This window comes from Doryrhamphus excisus, linkage group LG21 (assembly GCF_037039965.1).
Source record: "Doryrhamphus excisus strain RoL-2023G ecotype Guam linkage group LG21, RoL_Dexc_Guam_v1.1, whole genome shotgun sequence".
Lineage (NCBI taxonomy): Eukaryota > Metazoa > Chordata > Actinopteri > Syngnathiformes > Syngnathidae > Doryrhamphus > Doryrhamphus excisus.
The window spans coordinates 5,330,975-5,354,109 of record NC_136377.1 but is presented as its reverse complement, the minus strand read 5'-3'; the positions used below and the strand labels follow the sequence as shown (position 1 = coordinate 5,354,109).

At 39.2% G+C, this 23,135-nt stretch overlaps 4 protein-coding genes and 1 long non-coding RNA gene across 6 annotated transcripts; all 5 read left to right on the top strand.

The window, feature by feature from the left end:
* Positions 1–1,305: 1,305 nt before the first annotated feature.
* Positions 1,306–2,581, top strand: LOC131138751 (uncharacterized). Its single transcript, XR_009132133.2, has 3 exons — positions 1,306–1,468; positions 1,557–1,676; positions 2,381–2,581. It is a non-coding gene; the product is annotated as an uncharacterized LOC131138751 (long non-coding RNA).
* A 264-nt stretch (positions 2,582–2,845) lies between these two features.
* Positions 2,846–8,569, top strand: slc25a14 (solute carrier family 25 member 14). The gene is made up of 9 exons (XM_058086921.2): positions 2,846–3,013; positions 3,474–3,621; positions 4,574–4,712; positions 4,789–4,883; positions 5,412–5,497; positions 5,591–5,686; positions 5,768–5,892; positions 5,967–6,180; positions 6,637–8,569. The coding sequence occupies exons 2-9, from the start codon at positions 3,558–3,560 to the stop codon at positions 6,676–6,678; spliced, it is 861 nt and encodes a 286-aa protein (XP_057942904.1). The 5' UTR covers positions 2,846–3,013; positions 3,474–3,557; the 3' UTR covers positions 6,679–8,569.
* A 593-nt stretch (positions 8,570–9,162) lies between these two features.
* On the top strand, positions 9,163–12,051 carry btg4 (B-cell translocation gene 4). Of its 2 annotated transcripts, none has more exons than XM_058087319.2 (4): positions 9,163–9,620; positions 10,214–10,351; positions 11,230–11,512; positions 11,599–12,051. In XM_058087319.2, the coding sequence occupies exons 1-4, from the start codon at positions 9,448–9,450 to the stop codon at positions 11,818–11,820; spliced, it is 816 nt and encodes a 271-aa protein (XP_057943302.2). In that variant the 5' UTR covers positions 9,163–9,447; the 3' UTR covers positions 11,821–12,051. The 2 variants fall into 2 exon arrangements, with proteins under 2 accessions (XP_057943302.2, XP_057943303.2); XM_058087320.2 differs by having other exon boundaries at positions 9,164–9,620; positions 11,245–11,512.
* An 858-nt stretch (positions 12,052–12,909) lies between these two features.
* On the top strand, positions 12,910–16,168 carry LOC131138290 (heterogeneous nuclear ribonucleoprotein A/B-like). The gene is made up of 9 exons (XM_058087102.2): positions 12,910–13,027; positions 13,803–13,985; positions 14,339–14,507; positions 14,582–14,740; positions 14,817–14,948; positions 15,015–15,129; positions 15,199–15,345; positions 15,552–15,636; positions 15,821–16,168. The coding sequence occupies exons 2-8, from the start codon at positions 13,828–13,830 to the stop codon at positions 15,617–15,619; spliced, it is 948 nt and encodes a 315-aa protein (XP_057943085.2). The 5' UTR covers positions 12,910–13,027; positions 13,803–13,827; the 3' UTR covers positions 15,620–15,636; positions 15,821–16,168.
* Positions 16,169–18,709: 2,541 nt separating this feature from the next.
* ponzr2 (plac8 onzin related protein 2) lies at positions 18,710–21,355 on the top strand. The gene is made up of 4 exons (XM_058087926.2): positions 18,710–18,796; positions 19,475–19,588; positions 19,679–19,839; positions 20,421–21,355. Exons 2-4 carry the CDS (start codon positions 19,483–19,485, stop codon positions 20,550–20,552), a joined length of 399 nt encoding a protein of 132 aa, XP_057943909.2. The 5' UTR covers positions 18,710–18,796; positions 19,475–19,482; the 3' UTR covers positions 20,553–21,355.
* Positions 21,356–23,135: the final 1,780 nt, after the last annotated feature.

Below are 23,135 nucleotides of genomic sequence, written 5' to 3'. Positions count from 1 at the left end.
GTTATCAATAAGTCTGTTGTGTCTCCTCCCACACACACACACACACACACACACACCGCTTGCCTTGTCGGTATCAACCCTCAGCTCATAATCAGCTAAGTGAGTTTATTAACTCCGTCTTTTTCCATTGGCTCCAGTGTAGTTTAATCATGAATAAATACAGCAGTGTTGCTAGACTTCTTAGTTACAGTCTAAAGGTGTTGGATGCAGACCCACTTTCTCCTGCCTCGGCCTCGAAGGGGAGACATCTGGCGTTATGGACCATTTTCCACTCGGGTTCACACACAAACAGATGAGCTAATGATGCTTTTTCACAGCCTGCGCAAAAAAGCGTCGCACGACCTCACACAACTCACTTCAAGCAGGGGAAGTGGAAGAAAGCATGCATAAAAATAAATAAATATATATAGAAAATATAGAAAATTGTAAATGAAACATGAAACTAAAACCATGATTAATTGGTGTTTATGTGGCTAGATTATTCATTCATTCATTTTCTACCGCTTTTTCCTCACGAGGGTTGCAGGGGTCCTGGAGCCTATCCCAGCTGTCTTTGTGCGAGAGGTGGGTGGCCAGCCAATCACAGGGCACATATAGACAAACAACCATTCACACTCACGTTCATACCTATGGACAATTTGGAGTCGCTAATTAACCTAGCATGTTTTTGGAATGTGGGAGGAAACCGGAGTACCCGGAGAAAACCCACACATGCACGGGGAGAACATGCAAACTCCACACAGAGATGGCCAAGGGTGGAATTGAACCCTAAGATTTTTTTGTTTGTTTGTTTTATTGTCTGAGAATTAAATTTTTTTCGTCTATTAAAATTATTTTTTATTTATTATTTCCTTTTTTATTATATTAGTCTCTGACTTTTTCTTTACATTTTTCTCAAAATTATACTTATTTGTTATATTACATTTAATGTATTAAAATATTTTGATATTGTTTTTATTTAGTTTTTCTCTAGTATATAACAGCTTTACTCTTAATATTAGGCCTGTTTATTTACTTAATTTTCTTTTTTAATTTCCACCTTTTTTGTTCTCAAATATGACAATTCTGTGTGTTCTTGTAATATTAAGGCCAACCAAAAATACATTTTAATGACTTTTTGTTGTGTTAAAACTCGTAAAAACAAATCAATCCCATCTTTGTGCTTCAGGTGGAGCCCCACCTTTTTCTGGGCACCTTCTCACCCGGAAGGGGCACACATTTACTCCCCCTTCGCTTCTCCCTGGATCTATTACACAACAAACCGAAATAGCCCGGACTGATTTCACACAATGTCGGAATGTTATTCATCGCTGCTGGACCTTTCGGGACCTTTTGAAAGCGCCATGTCAGCAGTTATTGTGCCCAGTTGTGGTCGCACTATGAGGGGGTCCTGTTTATACCTGTACCACCTCCTTCCTGGGGACGCCAAGGCCAAGATCCTGAAGATTTTTTTTCCTTAATCAGAAAGGTGATGCATTCATGGGCATGTTTGGAGTTCGTGTTGTTTGGCATTGACGGTGTGTGTGTGTGTGTGTGTGCGTGTGTGTGTGTTTCAGGTCAAAGATGCCATTAAAGAGGCGACTGCTGTCCATGTTGTTGTACTGTCTTCAACGTGTGGCCTCGCTCTTCTGCCGTCACCCAAAACACAACAAGAACTGCCTCTCTGGTGGATCCCGGTGAGTCGATGTTTTTTCAGATACTACCAAGGGTAGGCAACCTGCGGGAGGGGAAGCATTTGGTCCAGCTCGTCGTAACATTGTAAATACCAAAAAAACCATAAAATATGCTAAAGGAGACCTTGTATTCTCGTGTTAAACGATGCCAAAGTTTCAGATAATGAGGTTTGCCCATTTGGAAGTGAGACCTAAAAGAAGTTTGGGATGGCTTAAAACGCTCAGTTTCAGAAGGCGTGGTAAAACTGCCCCTTTGTGATGTCACAGAGGGGTGGACTTCCTTATATGGGCATGGTTGTAAACCAGATAAGCTGTCCTTCTCAGTTTACGTCGCTAGCAATGGCTCATAAGGGAAAGACACATTTGTTGACAATTCCTAAAGACGCCACCATCAGGCACAAGTTGTTGGCGTTCCTGATTCCTTACCAACACATATGGCTGTCTGCTAGAAGCGGACATTTTAAAAAGATAGATCGCCGTTCATAGCTACAACAAGTCCTTTTAAGCACTCAGAAGTGCCATGGGTGGAATACATTAATACAGACCGTTTTTTTTTGGGAAGCACAAAATCTGAAGAAATACAGTTGAATAGGTGCAGATACTGGAAGAAATAAAATATGGTAATATGAACTTTTTGACCTCCCTTATGTCTATATTTGTCTGACACCACCTACAGTACATCACTTGTTTGCTCTACGTTGCCATAGGAATCTGGTGTCCATCTTCCAGCAGCTTGCTCAGAGGGCCACTCGGCTGATGCAGACAATTCTGTGATCCACGCCTTGGTCACCTGTAAGATCCTCAAAACCACTGGACTAGTACTACGACTCCTATTATTATTCCAACAAATTTAAACAATTCCATTATGATTATTATTATCATGAAATTAAAATGAGTAATTTATGGTATGCTTTGTTTGTGTAGCACCATCTGTTTGCATTCATAAAATTAAAAAAGTACCTGACTACAAAAAGGAAGGCTTGTAGTCAGGAACTTTATTTTGAAACGTGTTCTTTCAGTCACCTCACAAGTGCCTACACGTCACTTGTCCTAATTATTATTTAAACAAATACAAGTGTCCGCATAATTTTGCAATCACTACTTTGAGCTGTAATCAATGACTCAATGCTGTTTTCAGGCGAATGGATTTTAGTTTGAAGCCAAACCGGAAATGCCAACTTGACCGCTTCCGCTGCACTTTCCATTAGCTTAAATGGGTCCTCGGTAGCTAACCACGGCGGCGGAAAAGTTTTTTCTTTGTCGGAGATAACCCTCCGTGCTTGTTAAGCCATGGAAAGCCACATACAATAGCAGTTTGTGGAGTATATCTACTCTCTCAGGTATGTTGCTATTTTGTTTGTCTCAGGCAGTAAACTACATACTCTTGAACCAACAGACTGATTGTAATCCCAAGTGCTAGCCTACTAGCCGTTAGCCGATATGGGACACCTGCTTTGAGCTAACTCCGGTCATCTTTTCCTAAAATTATATCCATAAAGACATGTAAATATATTTATGTGTAGCTATTAAGACTTCTGAGGTCCTAAATAAACTTATTTTAATTCGCGTTTTTTTCACCTCTAACGGACTGTTCGCCCAGCAGTCCATCGTTTAAATTGACAGCCCCCGCAGCCAATAGCAACAAAGCAACAAATATGACGACACTTTGCGTCACTTTCCGGCCGCAGTATGCTTCGGATGCTGATGTTGAGGGAGCATCGCTGATAGCAGTAGTAGTATCGTCATCAACATCATCAAAGCTTGATGTTTTCCGACATGTTCTATCGCCTGATATCGCAGCGCTGCTTGGACCTCTGCCTGGGCGGTCTGCTGCTCTTTTTGGCCAGGCTGCAGCAGGTGGAGGCAGCCGCCGCCGCTGCGGAGATGACCAACTTGAACTGGAAGCCCTTCATCTACGGGGGGATGGCCTCGATTGTCGCAGAATTCGGTAGGTGATGCACCACCAGGGACGTAACCTTTTCTATGCATTACTGCTGTGCAATGAAAGCATTTGCCGTGAGCTCTGACGCTTGTTACAGAATTAAATTGTGTCCAATAGTGAGTTTTGTATGTGTTTCATTTAAGGTTTCAATTGATTGTCTGTGATCGCAAGGCTACAAGCTCTTATCTTCATGCACACTCGCTTTCACTTAAGCAGAAGAGTTTTGGAGCAGCTGCTAACAATTGTAGTGATATATATGCAAATGTACAATTCACTCACAATCTAAAGCATTCAAGTTTTTTTTTTTTAATCCTTTAAATCCTCCTCAATAGTCGGCATATCGATGCCTATCCTTCTAATGTGCTATTTATTCCTTTGTAACACACATGATGGGACTCTTCAACATGAGATCCAATACAACAGTTTTCTTTTTTCATTAGAGTTTGATTTTTGTTTTGTGTACCGGAAGAATAGTGTTCATTTTCAAAATGCATTTACACCGTACATTCAAGTCAAATGCTTCTGGTAAAGGTGTTCCGTCGAAGAAATCATCACTGTAAACAACAGAACAAGAGTTGGGTGTTATTTGCACTCGCTTAATCCATTCTTATACCTTACTCTATTGGAAAAGAAAAAACAAACTTGCAGTAGCACTCAGATACTGTGAACATCCAGCAGCAACACAGCATTTTGGCACATCTACTATTTTCATGAAAAATAAACTGAACCAACAGTATTTATTTACTCTGCTTTAGCTGAGAGGTGACACCCCGTTGACGTCACTTCCAGGAATGAGGCTGAACTTTGGGAGCTAGCACACCATAAGCTATAAATTTAAATTGTGTTCTTTTAAAAATCTAAACTTTTGGAACATAATTACAAATAATATGTAACATACTCACCAAAGTTGATGAATCGTATCAGGGAATTTAATTAAGTGTATGCATTCCACTGGTAGGCACTTTCCCCATTGATCTGACAAAGACGCGGCTACAGGTCCAGGGTCAGTCCCAGTACACAGAGGTCCGCTACAGAGGCATGTTTCACGCCCTCTTTAGGATTGGCAAGGAGGAGGGCATCCGGGCACTCTACTCTGGGTAAATATCAACACAATGTATGTGAAACCACCAGCAACCTATATGTAGCCTAAATGTGTCTTCATCCTTGTGGCAGAATCTCCCCTGCGCTCTTGAGACAAGCTTCTTACGGCACAATCAAGATCGGAACCTATAACTCTCTCAAGAGGCTCTTTGTCAGTCGTCCAGAAGGTGGGTGACACTTGCCACAGTTGTTTGAACCTATTTTCCTAAAATGGCACTAACATGAAATGGGGAGGTAACTGGTAAACCCCGCAATTTTCTGCCTTAGTATCTGACGCTGCCTTTGTGTAAGGTGTAACCTGCAATGTCGGGTTTTAACACACGTGGCTTTCAACAAGTATTGTCTGAGAGCAGGATGTCATGTTGTTGTTTTGAAAGCACACATTTCAAGACAAATGTAACCCCCATTCTGTGTCAAAATGTGTTCCATACAGTGTAAAAGGGGCTATTGACTGTTTTTTCACAAGTGCTACCTCCACATTCTTCCTCGTTTCCTTCCTCTTTTTGTCCTCCTGATCCCCGCCCCCTTATATGCTAGATGATGGTAATAATGCAGGGGATTGATAAAGGCTCACAAGAGGTGATGTTGGTGTATAAATTTGTTTGGTTGTGTTTATGCAACGAGTAGCCGCGTATGTTGGAAATGTGCTAGTTGGTGAATGAGCGACTAATTGATATGTTTGACTTTCCTGGCAGATGAGACTATGGTCATCAATGTCTTCTGCGGCGTCGTCTCTGGCGTTCTGTCGTCGTCGCTGGCCAACCCCACTGATGTGCTGAAGGCACGATTCTTTTGAAAAATACATGTACACTAAGTCGACAACGGTATCGCACCTACAGGAAGTTACAAGCTCAAATTGTTTGGTTTGCTCCAGATCCGAATGCAGGCGCAGGGAAGTCTCCTCCAAGGCAGCATGATGTCCAACTTCATCAACATCTACCAGACAGAAGGCACAAGAGGCCTGTGGAGAGTGAGTGTCCTATCAGTGTGTCTCTAGTCTTTGTTTTTTTTTAGCATCAATTTAATTGTGTTGTCTCCTCCTCTTCCCCAGGGCGTCATCCCAACAGCACAGCGAGCCGCCATCGTTGTCGGGGTTGAACTTCCCGTCTATGACATCACAAAGAAGCACCTCCTCCGATCTGGCGTCATGGGAGACACCATTTTGACACATTTTATGTAAGCTCATTGTCTGTAGTTGGGTTTTTACTGTCACTTTTCCATTCATCTGATTCACTTCTGCGTGTACGCAGTTCAAGTTTCACATGCGGCCTGGCGGGGGCGTTGGCCTCCAACCCCGTGGACGTGGTCCGCACCCGCATGATGAACCAGCGAGTGCTGTCGGGAGCGCCCATGTACAAAGGCACTTTGGACGGAGTGATGCAGACGTGGAGGAACGAAGGATTCTTTGCTCTCTACAAGGGCTTCTGGCCTAACTGGCTGCGACTGGGGCCTTGGAACATCATTGTATCCTTTTTAAAGATGGTGTGTATTGATTCCCGCTTGTTGGTAAGTGAGCACATGAAAGCCGCACAACTGATGTCTGCAGAACTTTAACAGGAGAGGCACTTGGGTCAAGGAAGAATCCATTAAGTTTTGGTGCAGATCTAGATAAAGGCGCAGCTCCAGGAATTTATTCTCATTGTTTGCTGTTATAGTCCAAGTTTATTCAGTAACTGTCCCAATGTTGGGGCTGGAATCTTTGCATCACATGTTGCCAATGTTTATTGTGGCTGTAAGAATACAGTAGTTAATATCATATTGAAATATCTTGAATGATTGAAGAGTTGGTTACCCTCCTTTTGTAATACATATCAGCGCCTCCTGTAGGGCTGGGATGGAACAGTATCGCCCATGCAACGCTTACATTGGATCTCACTATACTATGACAGGCGTACTTTGTTTCCTTTACTCAAACTTCAGTTCTTCATCACCTTTGAGCAGCTGAAGAAGCTCCCGTTTTAACTGGACTCTGGAAGCAGGACAGCACGTATCTGTCGGGACTGTGTCAGGCCATGAAGCACAGCGGTGAAGAAGAAAGACGACGACGCAGCAGAAGAAGAAAAAGATGCAGCAGCACTGGCATCAGTATATTCAGTTTTACCAACAACTCAACACAGCATCGCCAGCTTCCAAGCCTCAAATCCTTTTCATTTTGTTCGCTATGTTCTATTTATTTCTATTATTATATTATTGTTGTTTTGACACAGTCGTGAGCACTGCGACCAGGCAGCTACTTTGTAGTTAAGATGCACCATGGAGTAGGTGAGTGGAACCTTAACCTCAGACAAAAAAATATATATAATTAATCGCTGAGGAAATGGGGAAATGCTTCAAATGACAAGCTGACTGTTACAAGGCAACTCATCAATACTCCAAATGTGTCCAAGGATATGATCTTTGGAACAGGAAGGTGCCAAACAGTCTTTACATTAGAATAATACAGTAGTTACACAGTACTGACCCGATTTGTGTCTGGAGCGCCAATAAGAGAACATGTGAGCCAAAGCCTTGAAAAAGAAAAAAAAGACGGGTCGTGCCAAAAAATTCTCAACTTGATTGCAGTTTAGTTTTCCATCATATGTCATTTGTTGCTTGGTTGAAATCCGTTTCAAATGCATATGTTGCATACGTTTGCAATTCCTGACTTTGCGTCTCTGTCACAGACCAAATTGAATTCCAGTGATTGCTGCTTATGGGAAAAGAAGAAAAAAAAGTGACCAAATCAGATTAAGATATGCTGCTAACGTCCCATCTAGTCTTTAGTGAGATGGCCATACATTGGTACCTTTTGGTGCAACTCTTCATCTTTGGCAACAGAAAAGACAAGTGTTCAAATTTGGCAGTCTCTAGCGGGTGCCGGACTGTTTGTTGATTGTTTGTTGCTGCCCAATGAAAGCATGCACTTGTATTGTTTGGTTTTTCAATTTTTTTTTTTTTTATGAAACACATTTCAGCAGATTTTACCATAAAAGTGAATGGAAAGAGAAAAGAATCCATTCTGGGGTCCAATGTCGCCAAACATTCAACTTATTCACTTTCTAACATTTTTTACTTTACTGTCGTACAAGTGTAAAAAGAAGCTAACCATTCTTGAGCCTTTGATGCTTGCTGAACTGAGCTCCACTATGCCATCTTTGGAGGAACATTTCTATCTAAAATCTACCAAAAAGGCAAATAAGACAGCAGTATTCATTTTTTTTTTTATACTTTTGTTGGTTTTGGTTTTACTTTAGTGTTTTTTTTGCACACCAATTATATCCTGACACCTTAAAGCTCAGACAAACCAATACTTTGCTGTGTTGCTGTTGTGTATGTTTGTGTATTTGTATTTCCTTGTCTTTACGTTGTCTGCACACATTTTTTGAAGCTTCTCTGAGAAGCATGTTGTATGCAGTTATATTTATTTGGACATTTTCGTGGTCGGGTTTTGTATTTATGTATTCTTGGTCTCTGTTCAGTGAACACAAGATGGACACAGCTTTCGGTTTTCCTCAGTGTCTGTGTGTGTTTATATTTATTACATTTTTCTCACTTAGTGATCACTCATTCAATTCATTGATTTTTTTTTTTTTTTACAATTCTGTTTTTATTTTTGATGGTAGCTAAGGCACTTATTCCCTGGTCATGTCAAACAATAATGACGTGAATACACTATAGGTCATCAACTCAAATTAGTCATATAAAAGGTCAAAAATGCAGCAAATCACATGTTCTTTTTTATCTCCAGTGATCAGCTTTCTGTTTTGCTGCTTTTACATCTCAGCTTGTTCAATGGTTCGGTTTTATGGTGGAGGTTTGGAATAGAGATGGCTTAAATTAAATTGTTGTACACTCAAAATGATAATAAAAAAAATTACTATGTATCCAGTGATTGTGTTTTCTGTTTTGATAAATGTCCTAAAAAGGATCAAACACACTTAATTATGAAGAAAATATATATATTTAGATACAGGAAAAACTGTTTATTCAGCATAATTTTTTTTACATATGCAAAATATTTTATTATAAGTAATACAGTATAAATATTGAAAACAGTAATACTGTATTTTTCTGTATATTAGTTTATAAAGATATACATAATATATATTATAAAATATAATAATATACATACAAATACATAAAATATAACCATTTAAAAAATGAAAATGTGAATCATATTTTAACAAATATATGTAAGTATATACTGTAGCCATATCGTCCAGATGTTATTGAAAGTCATTCTGCAAAATGGCCGGCAGGGGAAACAAAGTAGCAAACCACTGCTGTCCCTTGCAAGGCACTTTTTAAAAACAAATCATGTTGTGCCACATGCATAAAAATGATTTCAAATTATTAAGACAGCATCTTTAAAATATACTAAATGCATTTTTAACCCAAATAAATCCTATTTATTGGTTAGTAATACTTTAGCCCCGCCCACTCCCGCCATTATTAAGTCAAGTGGGTTCAGGTGTGTTTGCTGACTTGTTTAAAGTGATGCGTCTTATTAGCGTGATGCATTAACACTTATTTTATGCCCATGTACACTTTAAATATGACTTATTTAATATTGGTTTAGCACAAGAAAGCTGACTTCTTTATCGAGATCCAGCAGCAAATATATTTGCTTAACTTTCTGTTTGTTACTTTTACTTGTTTCCCCCCCCTATCGGTAGGATTACCCTACGTGTTTTTTTTTTGTTTTAATTCCTGTAAATGTTTTAGCTGTGAAGGTTAACTAACTTGACTGTCATGAAGGAAGAAATCGCCGCCGCTGTGTTTTTCGTGGCCCGCTTGGTTAAACGGTACGGCTGTCTGGATAATGACAGCCGAGAACGCTTTGCCGCCGAGCTCACGTCTGCTTTGTTTGAGAGCTACAAAAACCACTGGCACCCGAACGCACCGACCAAAGGGCAGGCCTACAGGTCTGTACGGGACTCCCAAAATGTTACCTTCTCTTGCTTTACTGGTGCGTTGTAAATTGGACAACTGCTACAATTGCTGTGTGAATGAGTCGCAGTGTTTCCATTTTAGACGGGTTGCTTGGTAAATGTCTAAATTACATGTCGACAAGTTGACTAATTTGATTAAGCTAAATGTGTGCATTTCAGCTAGCCAGCTAACATTAGCTGTTTTTATGTTGTGATTCTTTCGACTTTTTCCTGATTACGGAGTTGCCACATTTTTTAAAAAAAAGCAAAACAAAAACACAAGTCTGACTAAACTGAATGTCAAAAACGTAATATTGCTTTTTTTTTAGTAGAAATAGCTTAATCTATTTCCAGAAGCTTGTTATTAATGTGGGAAAGCCTTGTATTGCTAACTATAGCCAGCTAATGTTAGCCCTTTTTTAAACACAACCAACTTGTATGTTGCATGCTTAAAATGCTAATGAATGCTATGCTAATGTGCTAGCTAATCAGCGGAGGTTAGTTTTAAAATGTGAAGGTAAAACTGCATCAAATAGCTCAGTTTATTTTGCTTCGCAACTTTTTAACTGATGCCCCCCCCCCCTCAGGTGTCTACGTATGAACCGTGTGCTACTACAAGACCCTGTGTTGCAAAAGGCATGTGAGAGGAGCGCGGTTCGCTACGAGGACCTGGGTCTGCCTCAAGAACTGACCTTGTGGGTTGACCCCGGTGAGGTTTCATGCAGGTCAGAATACTTTTTTTGGGTTTTTTTTTTAGTCTTGTCTAAAAAGTTTGGCATATCTAATATAAGGACGCCCTCTAGTGGCCTCATTTTGAACTTGTGGCATAAGGCTCTTTAGTGACCAGTCGAACCTCTCTGTTGGTGTTTTTCTGTTTTTCGATTAATGTAAAAAAAAAAATGACACCACAATATAATACATGTTTATAATACACTATTCAGAGTACTCAAAGACTCTTTATATGGTGCATGTTGCCAGGAGTCTAACCGTTTTTTTATCACAAAACGTCTGTCTTTGTTAGCATCACAATTAGAAAGCTAAACAAAATGGCAACCAGAAGTCTACAAACATGTACCGTCATATTTGGGACCCATGTTTAGCTTGTCGTGTCTCATGAAAAGCTTCAATTAAATGTTATCGTTATCACTGTATTAGGTCCCGACAGTTTATTTAAATCGTATAATATAGTAAGAACCAGACAAATGGAGATTGAAGATACTATTTTGGGTTGACGGTCCAACATATGCAAATTACACCCGATTGACTGACTGACATTTGAATTCAAAGTTGTTGTTTTTTTTTTTGTTTTTCTTGTAAGCGTGTAGATAGGACAGGTATATTGGCCAACTTTGCAAAGTTAGGACCTAATTTCCCCATCTAGGAGACTTTTCCTGTTTCAGTACTTGAATTTTTTCTTTGCATTTTTTTGGTACAATTTCATGTTTGTTGTTTCATTGTTTGTTGGCATTGGTGGCTTAAGTCCAAAAGCCACCAAAAATGGCTCTTCGTTTAAAGGTTGCCGCCAATTTCCAACGGGACTGGCATAGAAGACAAACAAGCAAATTGGTGTTAATGAGATGTTATTGGTTCTTGTATACAAGAGTTCTTCTGTTACCAGGTACGGCGAACACAGCGCCCCCTTCTGCATTTCCACCGTGGACTGCTGCGGACGGCGGGCAGATGGTGAGTTTTCCCGCCGTGTCCATGACGCAGTGGAGCGTGCCAGCTTGGGCGTGCCATCGGGAAGTTCTTCGGATGAGGAGGAAGATGGTGGCGACAGCAGCATGAGCAGCAGTGGCAGCAGCGTCCTGTCTGCGCTGTGCCACCCGGCCAACCCTGAACCCATGACCATCCCCACCGTCAACAACCCCAACAGTGTCTACCGGGTAGGGCTCCAATCCGGGGACATTTGTCTAACAATTTGTTCTGATTCCCCCACTGTTTATTTTTGTTTTTTTCTTTTGGTCTTTAGTTCAGCGAGTTTAGTCTCGGTGCCCCCAAGACGTGGCTCACATACCCCAAGAGGAAAGCTTTCTCCGGGGATGCTTTCCAGCCTCATGCCCCTCCTCCCCCTCCTGGAGGTCCTGCACAGCAGCCCTCTGGCCAGAACGGCTTAAAGTCCTACAGGGCCACGTTCATGTTCACTGGCCCCCGTGTGGACAAGTACCACTGGGTCAGCACTTCCCGATCCTAGAACCCACTACAAATCTGGAACCAGACTATAGACTTGACAGTCAGGGTGGAGGGGAGTCGGTCATCTTTAAAGAATAATTATTGCATGATTTAAATTGTTTTTTTTTTGCTCTATTTTAACGTCTTGACATAAGTGTTTTTAAATAATTCTAAATGTTTTTAAACTCTCACCTGTGAATAAAGTAACATTGAACTGTGGCTGAAAAGAAATAAAGAACACATCTAACCTCAACAGTTTTTCCTTGTTTAAATTTCCATCATAATTAAAATGCAAATCCGTTCAGGGTCAAACTGTAGCATACATTTGTATGGTGTCAGGTTGTGTTGTGTGTGATGACGTTCGATGAGCACATTTGGCCATGCATTGAGTCTTGTAGATGAAACTCCTGACTATCTGTTCATTCTAACCATGTTGTACTGAGCATCCAGGACAGATGTGTACTGTTTTGCCTGCGTCAAGTTCAAGTTTGTTTTAGTGTGCCATTTTGGCTTTTATGCAAACATGATCTGCTACACATGTTATAATGTATTTTACATTTGACTAGTTCGTGAAATGTCAAATACATTTGTTCTGAGACATTTTTGTTGAAAATAATTCAGTTTGAAATGATTCCTAATCAAATAACTTGGTTCCATTTTCGTCCATCGTAAAGAATGGGATGATAGGTGTTATCTGTTATCAGAGGGGCGCTCTATTAATAATTGCAGATAAGTCATAAATGCAGAAAGCTCTTAGAATTTAATGGATTAGTTAAAACTACGCGAAAAACTATATTCTACGTTTTAGTAATTAGTGACTAGAAATAGTAGTATTTGTGTATTTCCACTATTTACTCTTGAATATATGTATTTATTACGATTAGACAGCATTAGCGATACTATTTAACAATTACTTTTATCGCTAACACACAAGAATGATCATTTGTAATGTTTTGTGTGGTTAGCATCTCATTGAAAGTACGTGATACACATTCCGGAAGAACATTTGTGGACTTTATTTCGTCACGACTTTTTTCAGCCAATTGCTGAGCGTTTTTATTCACTCCTACGACCTTTCTGTCCAATCGCCTTTACTTTTGTTCCGACGTGGCCCGGTACTGGGTCACATCCGGTTGTATATATGTTGCCACGAGTTAGCGGCGAATTTGGAGTGTCCATTTTGAAGCTCAGATCCGGCGTCTCCCTCTTCTTTCCCCCCCAATCTAAAAGTAAGATGATTTTTAATGTTATCGGTGGATTTAAATGTATTTTTGCGTATACGATAGTATATATGTTAAGCGGTTACGTGCAGAGTAAGCATTGTTACGCCGTAATGCCATTTCCGGAGCCTTAGATCGACGATATCGGTATGCTAGCTTGCTAGTTGTGCTAGCATTACATTGAGGTGCCTGTTATGTATGGCGAATGAATGGTTAGCTAACATTAGCAATCATAATACCACCCTTTTAATATGTCTTTAGATTGCTTTACTTGATTTACCATGCAGTCTTACGGAAAAACGTGTGGTATTAGTTGTGCTACTGCGAGCCGGGCCTTGCCGTTTTCCTTCCTCGACCAAAGCGCGGTTCTCTTGAATGCTAGCTAAGCTTGTTAGCATCCAGTTAGCCGCTTATTATTAGCACACTCTTGAGTAAGTAATGTAACCTTTGTTTATTAAACGCATGTCAGTTTAAAACTATAACGTCATCCACGCCCGTCGAACAAATGTGGTTGTTTTGATGTAATGTTGTAATGTTGTGAAAGCATTTGTTTCAACGGGGAGCTCCACGGTTTCGGATTGTTAAAATGAAAACAACTTAAAAGTTGCTTAAAATTGATGCTTGTAATTGTGACTGCAGTACACTGTATTTAACCTACCTTATTTGAATCATTATATGTTGCAGCGGACGTATACTACTATGTGTATGTTAACCAGTGTTTGTTTATTTTAATCATTATATGTTGCAGCGGATCTATACTACTATGTGTATGTTCTCCTTTCAGCTTGTGAACAATCCCCCCCTCCAGAATGTGTGACACTGACAATCTACTGATGGAGACATCGGATCAGAACGGCAACGAGGGTGAGGATGACCAGAACGGAGCAGGAACGGAGCTGATGGCCGAGGATGAGAGCGCCTCTGATGGAGGCAAGATCGATGCCAGCAAAGGAGAAGAGGATGCTGGGTGAGTGCTCCAATGCGTTTGAATAATCGTATCTTTGAAACGTCTTTTAGAGCATTTGAAGAAACGCAATGCTGCACTAAATCAAATCATCGCAGGCACTGACAAATATACACGTTTTTATTTCGGTTTCTGTATTGTGCATGTCAAAAATGATGCTATTGAGGACTTTTTTCCTCATCACTTCATGTCATTGCCTCCATGTTGTAAATGAAATCAACTTAACTTAGGTTAAAAGCGTATATATTTCTTCAGGTTGTTGCTGCAACTCCTTGCAGGACTCCGTTTCAAAAAATGATGCTGTGGAATTGTGTTTGTGTAAAAGTAGTGACAGACTATATGTGTGTTTGCTGCAGTAAAATGTTTGTGGGCGGCCTGAGCTGGGAGACGAACAAAAAAGACCTCAAGGACTATTTCAGCAAGTTTGGTGAGGTGTCGGACTGCACCATCAAAATCGACTCAGCCAGCGGACGCTCTCGGGGCTTTGGCTTCGTTCTCTTCAAAGACGCAGCCAGCGTGGACAAGGTACCGCTCACGCTGTGATGCTGATACCACTCGATATAGCTTGTATTATGTCATACTGACTGTGTGGTCAACAGGTACTGGAGCAGGAACAGCACAGGCTGGATGGCCGGCAGATCGATCCTAAGAGGGCTTTAGCAATGAAGAAGGACCCTGTCAAGAAGATCTTTGTCGGCGGCTTGAACCCCGAGGCTGCTGAGGAGAGCATCAGGGAATACTTCGGCAACTTTGGAGAGGTCTATCGATGAGAAGCCTGACAGCCGATAAAGATGACGCCATACAGAGGCACTAAACTGCGTGGTCTTCTTCCAGATCGAAACGATTGAGCTTCCTCTCGACCCCAAGTCAAAGAAGAGGAGGGGCTTCATCTTCATCACATACAAAGATGAGGCCAGTGTGAAGAAGTGCTTGGAGAAGAAGTACCACAACATTGAGGGCGGAAGGGTAAGCGATTGCAATTTGGATTCTTAACAGCGCAGAAGGTTGATAGCGGGTGTGTCTTTCCTCCAGTGTGAGCTGAAGATCGCCCAACCTAAGGAGGTGTACCAGCAGCAGCAACAGCAGCAGCAGTATGGAGGACGTGGTGGCGGTGGCTACAGCGGACGAGGAGGCAGAGGACGTGGAGGTGAGCTGTTGTTTTTCTTTTAACTAAACTCTAATATATTATTATTAAACTGTATTCCTACATATATAGGTCAGAGCCAGGGCTGGAACCAGGGCTATGGAAGCTACTACAACCAAGGCTATGGTAACCAAGGCTATGGCTATGGAGGATACAGTGGCTACAGCAGCTATGACTACCCTTCTGGTTACTATGGATACGGCCCTGGTTATGACTACAGTAAGTCTACTCAGCATCTAACATATTTTAATATAAATGTCACATTGAAATATAGTTTTGTTGTCAAATTGCTAATCAAGTTATTTTCAAATATATTAAATACAGGTTCCAATGGTTCTATAACGGTGTTATTGTCAGGCACTCATCTTTCTGTTTATTTTTTGACTGTTGATGTGGTATGAATACGTGGACTGGGGTGATTGCAGGTCAGGGCAGTGCCAACTATGGTAAGGCTCCGAGAAGGGGCCACCAGAGCACCTACAAGCCATACTGATGGTGTGACCATGTGAGGTATGTGTTGGCTTTCACTCATTAGACGTGTCAATTGACCATTGGCAACGTGCTCTGGTTTGCATGAGAAAATTGCATAATTAAATTTACTGCCATAAGACAATTTGACAAACCTACTGTTATTATTATTATTGCTTTATCAAATGACACGTGGCAATGAGTAACATTATTTTACATTATGCAGGATCCAGTGAAACAGGCGGCCTGATGGACATCCTGGCCCCTAACACGACCTCTTTTATGACAGAAGACCATTTGTACAGAAAACATCTGAAATGTAACTTTTTTTTTTCTCCCTTCCATGTTTTATTTGTTTTGCTTTCATTTATAGTTTCCCCCCTTTTTTGTTTGTTTTTTCTTTCCCCTCCAACATTTCCATTGAAAGGAAGTGTAATTTTACTGTACTTTTTGGTACCTGTTTTGATTCTAATGTTATTGTAAGGGTATTTTACATGTCGGCTGCCTTTTACAGGTTGGAAATGTTGGTGTTTAAGGAGCTTTTTTGACAAATAAAAAAAAAACTTTTCAGTAATTTTTGTTCCTGTTGTGGTTCTATTTTAAGTTAAAAAAAATTTCTTCACAGAAACCTATCAAAAATATTTGCAATATTTTGCATAGGGTTGCAGTGGTGCAGAGCTTTGGTTTGGCCACACAATGGCAGTATAAGCTTTAATTCGAGATTGAAAAGTAGAACAATTTCAGGGATTTTAACTTTTTAGTCTCGATGTACTAGTGAGAATGTACCTACAGTATTTCTACATTTGGACAAATGGAACAAAAACCTTTTTTTTTCATATTTTTGTAGTGGTATGACATGTTTGACACTTTAGTCTGCGATAAGGAATACTTGTGTTTTGTTTTTGAACAATTACTGTTGTAATTTACTTTTCTTAACCGTATAATTAAATGCAGTAGGAAGTGAGCCCTGAAAGAAGTTTTGGATGGCTCTGCACTCTCGGTTTTACATTTTTTTTCTAACAGACTTCTACTGATTCAAGTCAATTCCACATGTACGTCCTTATATGGGGTGCAGGTTACCTCACCGACCTACATATTCGGAAGTCTTGTGGAGTGCTTGGAGTGTGACCAATCACAACAGAGTGATAGTTTGTGCGGGATGCCCAAAATGCTGCAGAATCTGGAAGATCTAGAAAGCTGTACGGGTTATCGTGTGTAGATTCTCCATAAAGGGACAAAGATGAGTGCAGAAGATGTTCAGGTGAGATGAGAACATTTATGCATGCTGCAGCTAGAAGCCATTTTCAGTTTCTGATGAGATCTGACACTTTTGCTTTGCCACCTAATAATCCTTGCACTTTTCCATTTTGTGGTTACCTGTACTGCTAATGTATGTAATTGAATGCGTCAATGTGCTGCATCTGTGCATGTCTCAGCAATAGAAGGAAGCTTGGCAGTCTTTAACCTTCTGGACCATCTGCGTAAGGTAGTAGATGTCTGAAGCGGCCCACGTGTCTTCTTCCATTCTTCATGTGCATTTTTGTCCTCTTCAGCAGATGTCCTCATCTTTGGTGTCCTCTTCTCTTTGTCCTCCTTGGTCCTCCATCCTGCGCGTAGAAGCCTGGCTGCGGTGAGGAAAGGGTCTGCCGGTCCTTGCTGTCGCTCCTGGGGTCCGTACGGCGGTGAAGGCTCCTTGGAGGAGGTTCTGTTCACACTCGTTGGGACATCCATCAGATAGCTGCTGAGAAAATGAATTACAGATTTAAATATGTAAGAAAGTCATATTACTAATGAGTCATAATTAGTGTCGATAAGTGGTGGCTTACACAAAGAGGACGCCAAGCAAATATTCATTTCTCTCGACCTCTCAACTCCTTTTAACCCTCCCTCTCTCTCTTTACCACACACACACACGCACGCTAGAGACTAAAAAGGAAGTGTGTGGTCATGGTTCAACTTGCCCCATAGTTGGGAAATGCAAAGAATTGATAAGCATAAACTAAAATACAATAAAATAATATATTGGAAGAATATTTTTTAAATTACAGCATAGTCATGATATTAAATATGACATTAAACACATTAAATATTAGTTCATAGTGGTCGGTGAATGAGGTCGGTATGACGATGAACTCTGTCACCCCCCACAGCCGACCTGATTCTATGCTTTATTTACTTGCACTGACTCCACAGAGCTGCTCTCCTGGTTTCTCCTGGTTCCCACCGGGTGTCATGGATTTTGATCTGGGTGGAAGGTTACCACTTTGTGGACTTCCTAGTATGATTCTGCGATAAAAAAAAAACAGGAGCAAATTTCAGGTATAAGCTTATCAAGTATGTTTATTCACGTGTCAATTGAGGCCACATGCTTTCTAAAAACAAACCACATGACTTCTATCGATCAATCTGGAAAAAAATAATATAATGATTGTTGGACAATATAGTTTTTTGGCAAAAAACTCATTCTCTAAGTGAGTACATTTTAACATTTAAGTTAAATTTGAGAAAGCAATAACATGCTGAGCTATCTTTGTTATAAATATGATAATCACATGTTTTTCAAAGGCTACTCATTAAGAAGTCTTTCAACGTGCAATGGTTACTTAATTTCCAAAGCAGTCGTGTTAATAACGTCCTTGGCCGAGGTCCAAAAAATAACTTTATTCATGTCTTCATAGATGAAATTGTCAAAACTGCCAATTGTTTAACTGGTTTGACTTTGATAAGGTGTGACACTGTGTCATCTTGTTGGTATGGAATGATGTCACGGTCCTCGTAACAACAAGAACATTAGTTTACAAGTTGACACGCTTGTAAAGCCGTCGTCATACAGCAGGTGCTTTTAGGACTCAATTCCAAATGCGCTTTTACACGTTTTAGGTCAGAAGAGAGCACTTTACTACCTCCTGTGGCTGTTCATGCGCATTACGGAAACCTAAGGATTTAGTAGTAATGTTCCAATTTGTATTCAAGTACCCCCAATCTGTGAACCCCTAGCCTAGCATTAGCTATAAGGGAACACGACACGGCACCATTGTATGCCACAATATAGCCCATTAAGGCAAAATGCTAACTCTCTCTTTAGCCTAACCTGCCCGGCAGGTCGATCCAGTCGGGCGTTTTAAGGCACAAGCACGTTAATGTCATGTTATTCCTCCACTGAGGTTGGCGCTGACAGGACGTACCATTCACACACGCTCGGGTGAGATTTCAATTTTGGACTATTTATTTACATTTATGTGACTTTTTAAACTGTAACACTTTTGAAGTGTTTTAGGTTTTTGCGATAGATGTTTGTCATCTGAAAGAAGTAAGTCGTAGTTTTGTTAGTTAGGATTCCAGAAACCATTCAATTGATTTGAATTTGTGTCTTATCTATCTTAGCTAGGTATCACTCTAGCTAGCTAGCTGCACTCGCTTATAAGTGGAACAATGGAACTAATTAAGTGAAATAATGTTGTAAATATTTGATAAATATTTCAGTTTGTATTATTTTATCAAAGTTTTCCACCAAATCACCAAATTGTCCCTTGTGCTAATGCTAACTCTTAAGACTTTATGCTATTTATTATAATATATTTATTGTGCTATTATTTCAAGAGGATCATTTCATTGTAATTATTATTTTTGCTAAATCGTTATTGGATTGGAAATCCTGCATTTTTTTTTGCGGCAGGATTAACATCTTTTTAGTAACATAAACAAATTGTACCTAAAATACTAGCAAGCAAGCTAGTAGTCTTATGATGAAGTGACCCAGGTATCTCTATAGCTAACTGGCTAATAGAGCTCTTTAGTCATCTAGCTGTTACTCTGAATTTAAAAGGTAGATATTTTTCCGAGTTTTGTTCTAATCTTAATCTTCTTTGTCCTTGATTAGGAGTCAAAATGACCTCCAAAATGGTGATCACGCAGCCTGGGCCCATTATGGTCCAGCAGCACTCAAACGAATGGGGGAGTGGAATATGTGACTGTTGCAATGACGTCCCCATGTGTGAGTGTCTTTTTGTTATCTTCTAGTGTTGTCGCCATCAATGTTTTTGCTATTAATTGTTTTTTTTTTTGTCTGTGTTTGTGTTTAAAGGTTGTTTTGCTTTCTGGTGCCTCCCCTGCTTTGCCTGTATAACCACTAAAAAATATGGCGAGTGTCTCTGTCTCCCCCTGGTGGACATCTTCCTTGGAGCGATTGTCCCGCCCGTCGCCATGACCATGAGGATGTCCATGAGACATCGCTACGGCATCAGAGTAAGTACACAAAGAGCAGTAGTACTATCATACTAACATATAAAGCTGGTCAGACTAACGTTATATATTTAGTTCAATAAACACAAAAAATAATGATGGAAAAGAGGAAAAATGCGAATAATATTTCTGGTTCAGCAAGTTAGCTAGTTTCTAGCCCTTTTTTCCACACGAGGTCAGAGGTGTCCAAGCTGCACGTGACCCTGCCCATGTCAGAGTCTATAAATACAATGCACTGTCACGCGCATTGTTTTGTAGTTCTTAGTTTGACCACTAGATGGTGCTATTAGGTAGAACAAGGCAGTGTCAATAAAAGCTGATGACGTTAACTGGTGGATATGGCGAAATAGACGCATTATCGCAGTGCTATTACTGCTAGGCATAGGGTCCTATTATTGGAGCATTAAATGGAATCAACTGTTAAACTCTATTATTATTATGTCATAGCTTTTGCAGAAATGTGATATTCTAAGGTCAAACTCTGAGTTGTGTTGTTTAATAACTTATTAAATGCTAAGTTATTTGACCATATCCGTATACTGACACATGCATCAATCGTTGACTTGATCTTGGTCTGTCCGCAGGGAACCATGGGTAATGACTGCGTGTGCGCCACCTTCTGTATGGCCTGTGTCTGGTGCCAGATGGCCCGAGAGATGAAGGAACGAGACATTCCCATTGTTCTGGTTAACACCTACAAGAAGTCATTTGCATAAGGCATCTTTGGAATTATTATCGTCTTTTCATAATAACACAGCGACTACATAAAAAGGGTGTTTTAAAGCTATAACAGTCCAAACATACATTTGCATAAAATATACAAAAATATGTAAAAGAGGGCCCACAGCTTTTTTATTATCTATTTATTGACGTTAGCTAATCTTCAGACGTTGACTGCCCCCACTAAGCACTACAGTACCATAACAGCTCATTGCCGCCCTCATGTGGAAGTAAACGGCAATGCAGGACACGATGCGCTAGCTTGTTCACTTTTGTCCAAATCATCCTTTTACAACTCATAATAGTTTAAAACATATTTCCCGACTGATAAACATTTTTTTTAAATATCTGTATTAATGACTGTAACATTTTAACAATTAGCTTTTTTAAAATCATGAAAATAAAAACTCAGGGATGTTTCATGTGTTGCTTTGCTGCAAATATATTTCATACACCACTTGTCATATTTGTCTTTTTATTTTTTTTCAGCCCCCAAATGATAACGGCTCTTGCTGCTATCCAATGAAAAAGCTGTATCTAAACATGTTTCCATTAAATAAATTAGTTTTTTTTTTTTAAATAGACTCACCAAGTTGATGTTGAGCAACACATGTCCGCTGGAGGGCGCTGCGCTCTACTCATTGAACGTTTAGCAGAGGTCACGGAGGGTCACGAGGGAGGATGACATCAGTGATGTGATGTCTGACATGTCACCTCGCTAACCTCTACACCAAATAGAAGGTGAACAGAAAAACACACCAAATATACAATAAATTACATCAAAGCTGACAATTCTTTTTTTTTTAAAGGTCAGGGTAGGGTCAGACATACAAGAATAAAATAAATAAAATAAAAAGAATAAATAAAATCATCACATAATTATTGGACAATCCTAAATGTTAAAAAAGTCAAAATATTAGGGACAAAAAATAAATATGAGAATCATCAATAATGTATTAATTTATAAAATTTTATCAATTTATAAATTATACTGTATTAATTTATAAAAAAATTATAAAATAAAATAATAAATAATAAAATAAATAAATAAATAGATAAATAAATAAATAAAAAATTACAAGAACATAGTTGCAAAATCCCCCCCAAAAGTCAGAATAACTAAAATAAAGTTTTAAAAATACATAATTGCGGAAACTAAAGCTGCAATTTCTTGTTAAAAATGTCACAAGTCATATATATATATTGATATATATAAATATTAAGAGAAATCTTTTTCTACAAAACTAACATTTTTTTTAAGGTCAGGGTAGGGTCAGACATAATAAAAATACAATAAAAAAAATATTTAAAATCATCACACCGACTGATAATTTTTGGACATTCCTAAATGTTACAGATTAAAAAAAAGTCATAATATTAGGGACAAAAAAATATTTTTACAAGAATCCTCAATAATGTATTAATTTATAAAAATAGATAAAATAAATATTTTTACAAGAACATAGTTGCAAAATTCCCCCCAAAAAGTCAGAATAACTAAAATAAAGTTTTAAAAATACATTATTGCGGAAACTAAAGCTGCAATTTCTTGTTAAAAGTTAAAACAAAAATTACAAACAAATTATATACAAAATATCTATATCTATAATTATAACCAAAAAAATAATATTAAGAGAAATCTTTTTTACAAGCCATAATATTAGTATTAGTAAGTATAGAGTGGTATTAAAAGTGGCTATCATCTTTCATGAACGGTATCATGGCCATAGTGATTAAAGTTGGTCCAATCAGAGTTGGCGTTACTGAATGGTGCATTGGTGTCCCCTATCAATTGTCTGGTGGTTCATATTTAAATGGGATTATGATGACAGTTATGGTGAGCAAGAATTGATGTTGCTGACTTTTATGGGGTGCCACTGAAGGGGCGTGTCCGGGCGTCGGGAATGTTAATTGGGCGCTGCCCTCTTTGTTGTGCTGCTGGTACAGGCTAGCTTCTGTTGTACCGCCTTCAAGATTTAACATCTGTTACTTTAACCTCACACACACCTCACCAACACATGTACACTAGTTACCCCCCCAGCCCCCCATTCTTGTAGCAAATAGCCCCCCTCTATGTGGCCTCATCAGGTGGTTGCTCCCCTCCATGTTTTCTCCTAAAATGACAACATTATTTGCGCAATTTGGACTTTTTATTTTTATTCTTATTATGAGACTGACATTTTTACTCCTCCAATCAGCTGCAACGATATTCTTGTAAAAACGACAAAGCTATGATTTGACAACTTTATTCGCATAACATATTTTTTCAATATTGCAATATTTTTCCGCAATAAGGAATATCACAATATAATCTTTTCAATGTATAACTTTATCGCTGAATATAAGACTTTTCTGTTTTATCAAATGTAACATTTAAGAGACATTTTGACTTTTTTTCCCCCTCCAAACATTCTAAATGTACTCTTATATTTTGACTTTATTCTCATAAAATTACAACTTTTTCTTCCAAAATGACATTATTTTATTGAAAATAATAAATAAATGAATTATTGAAAATAATAAATACATTTATTGAAATATAACAACTTTATTTTCATACAATGACAACTTATTCTTGT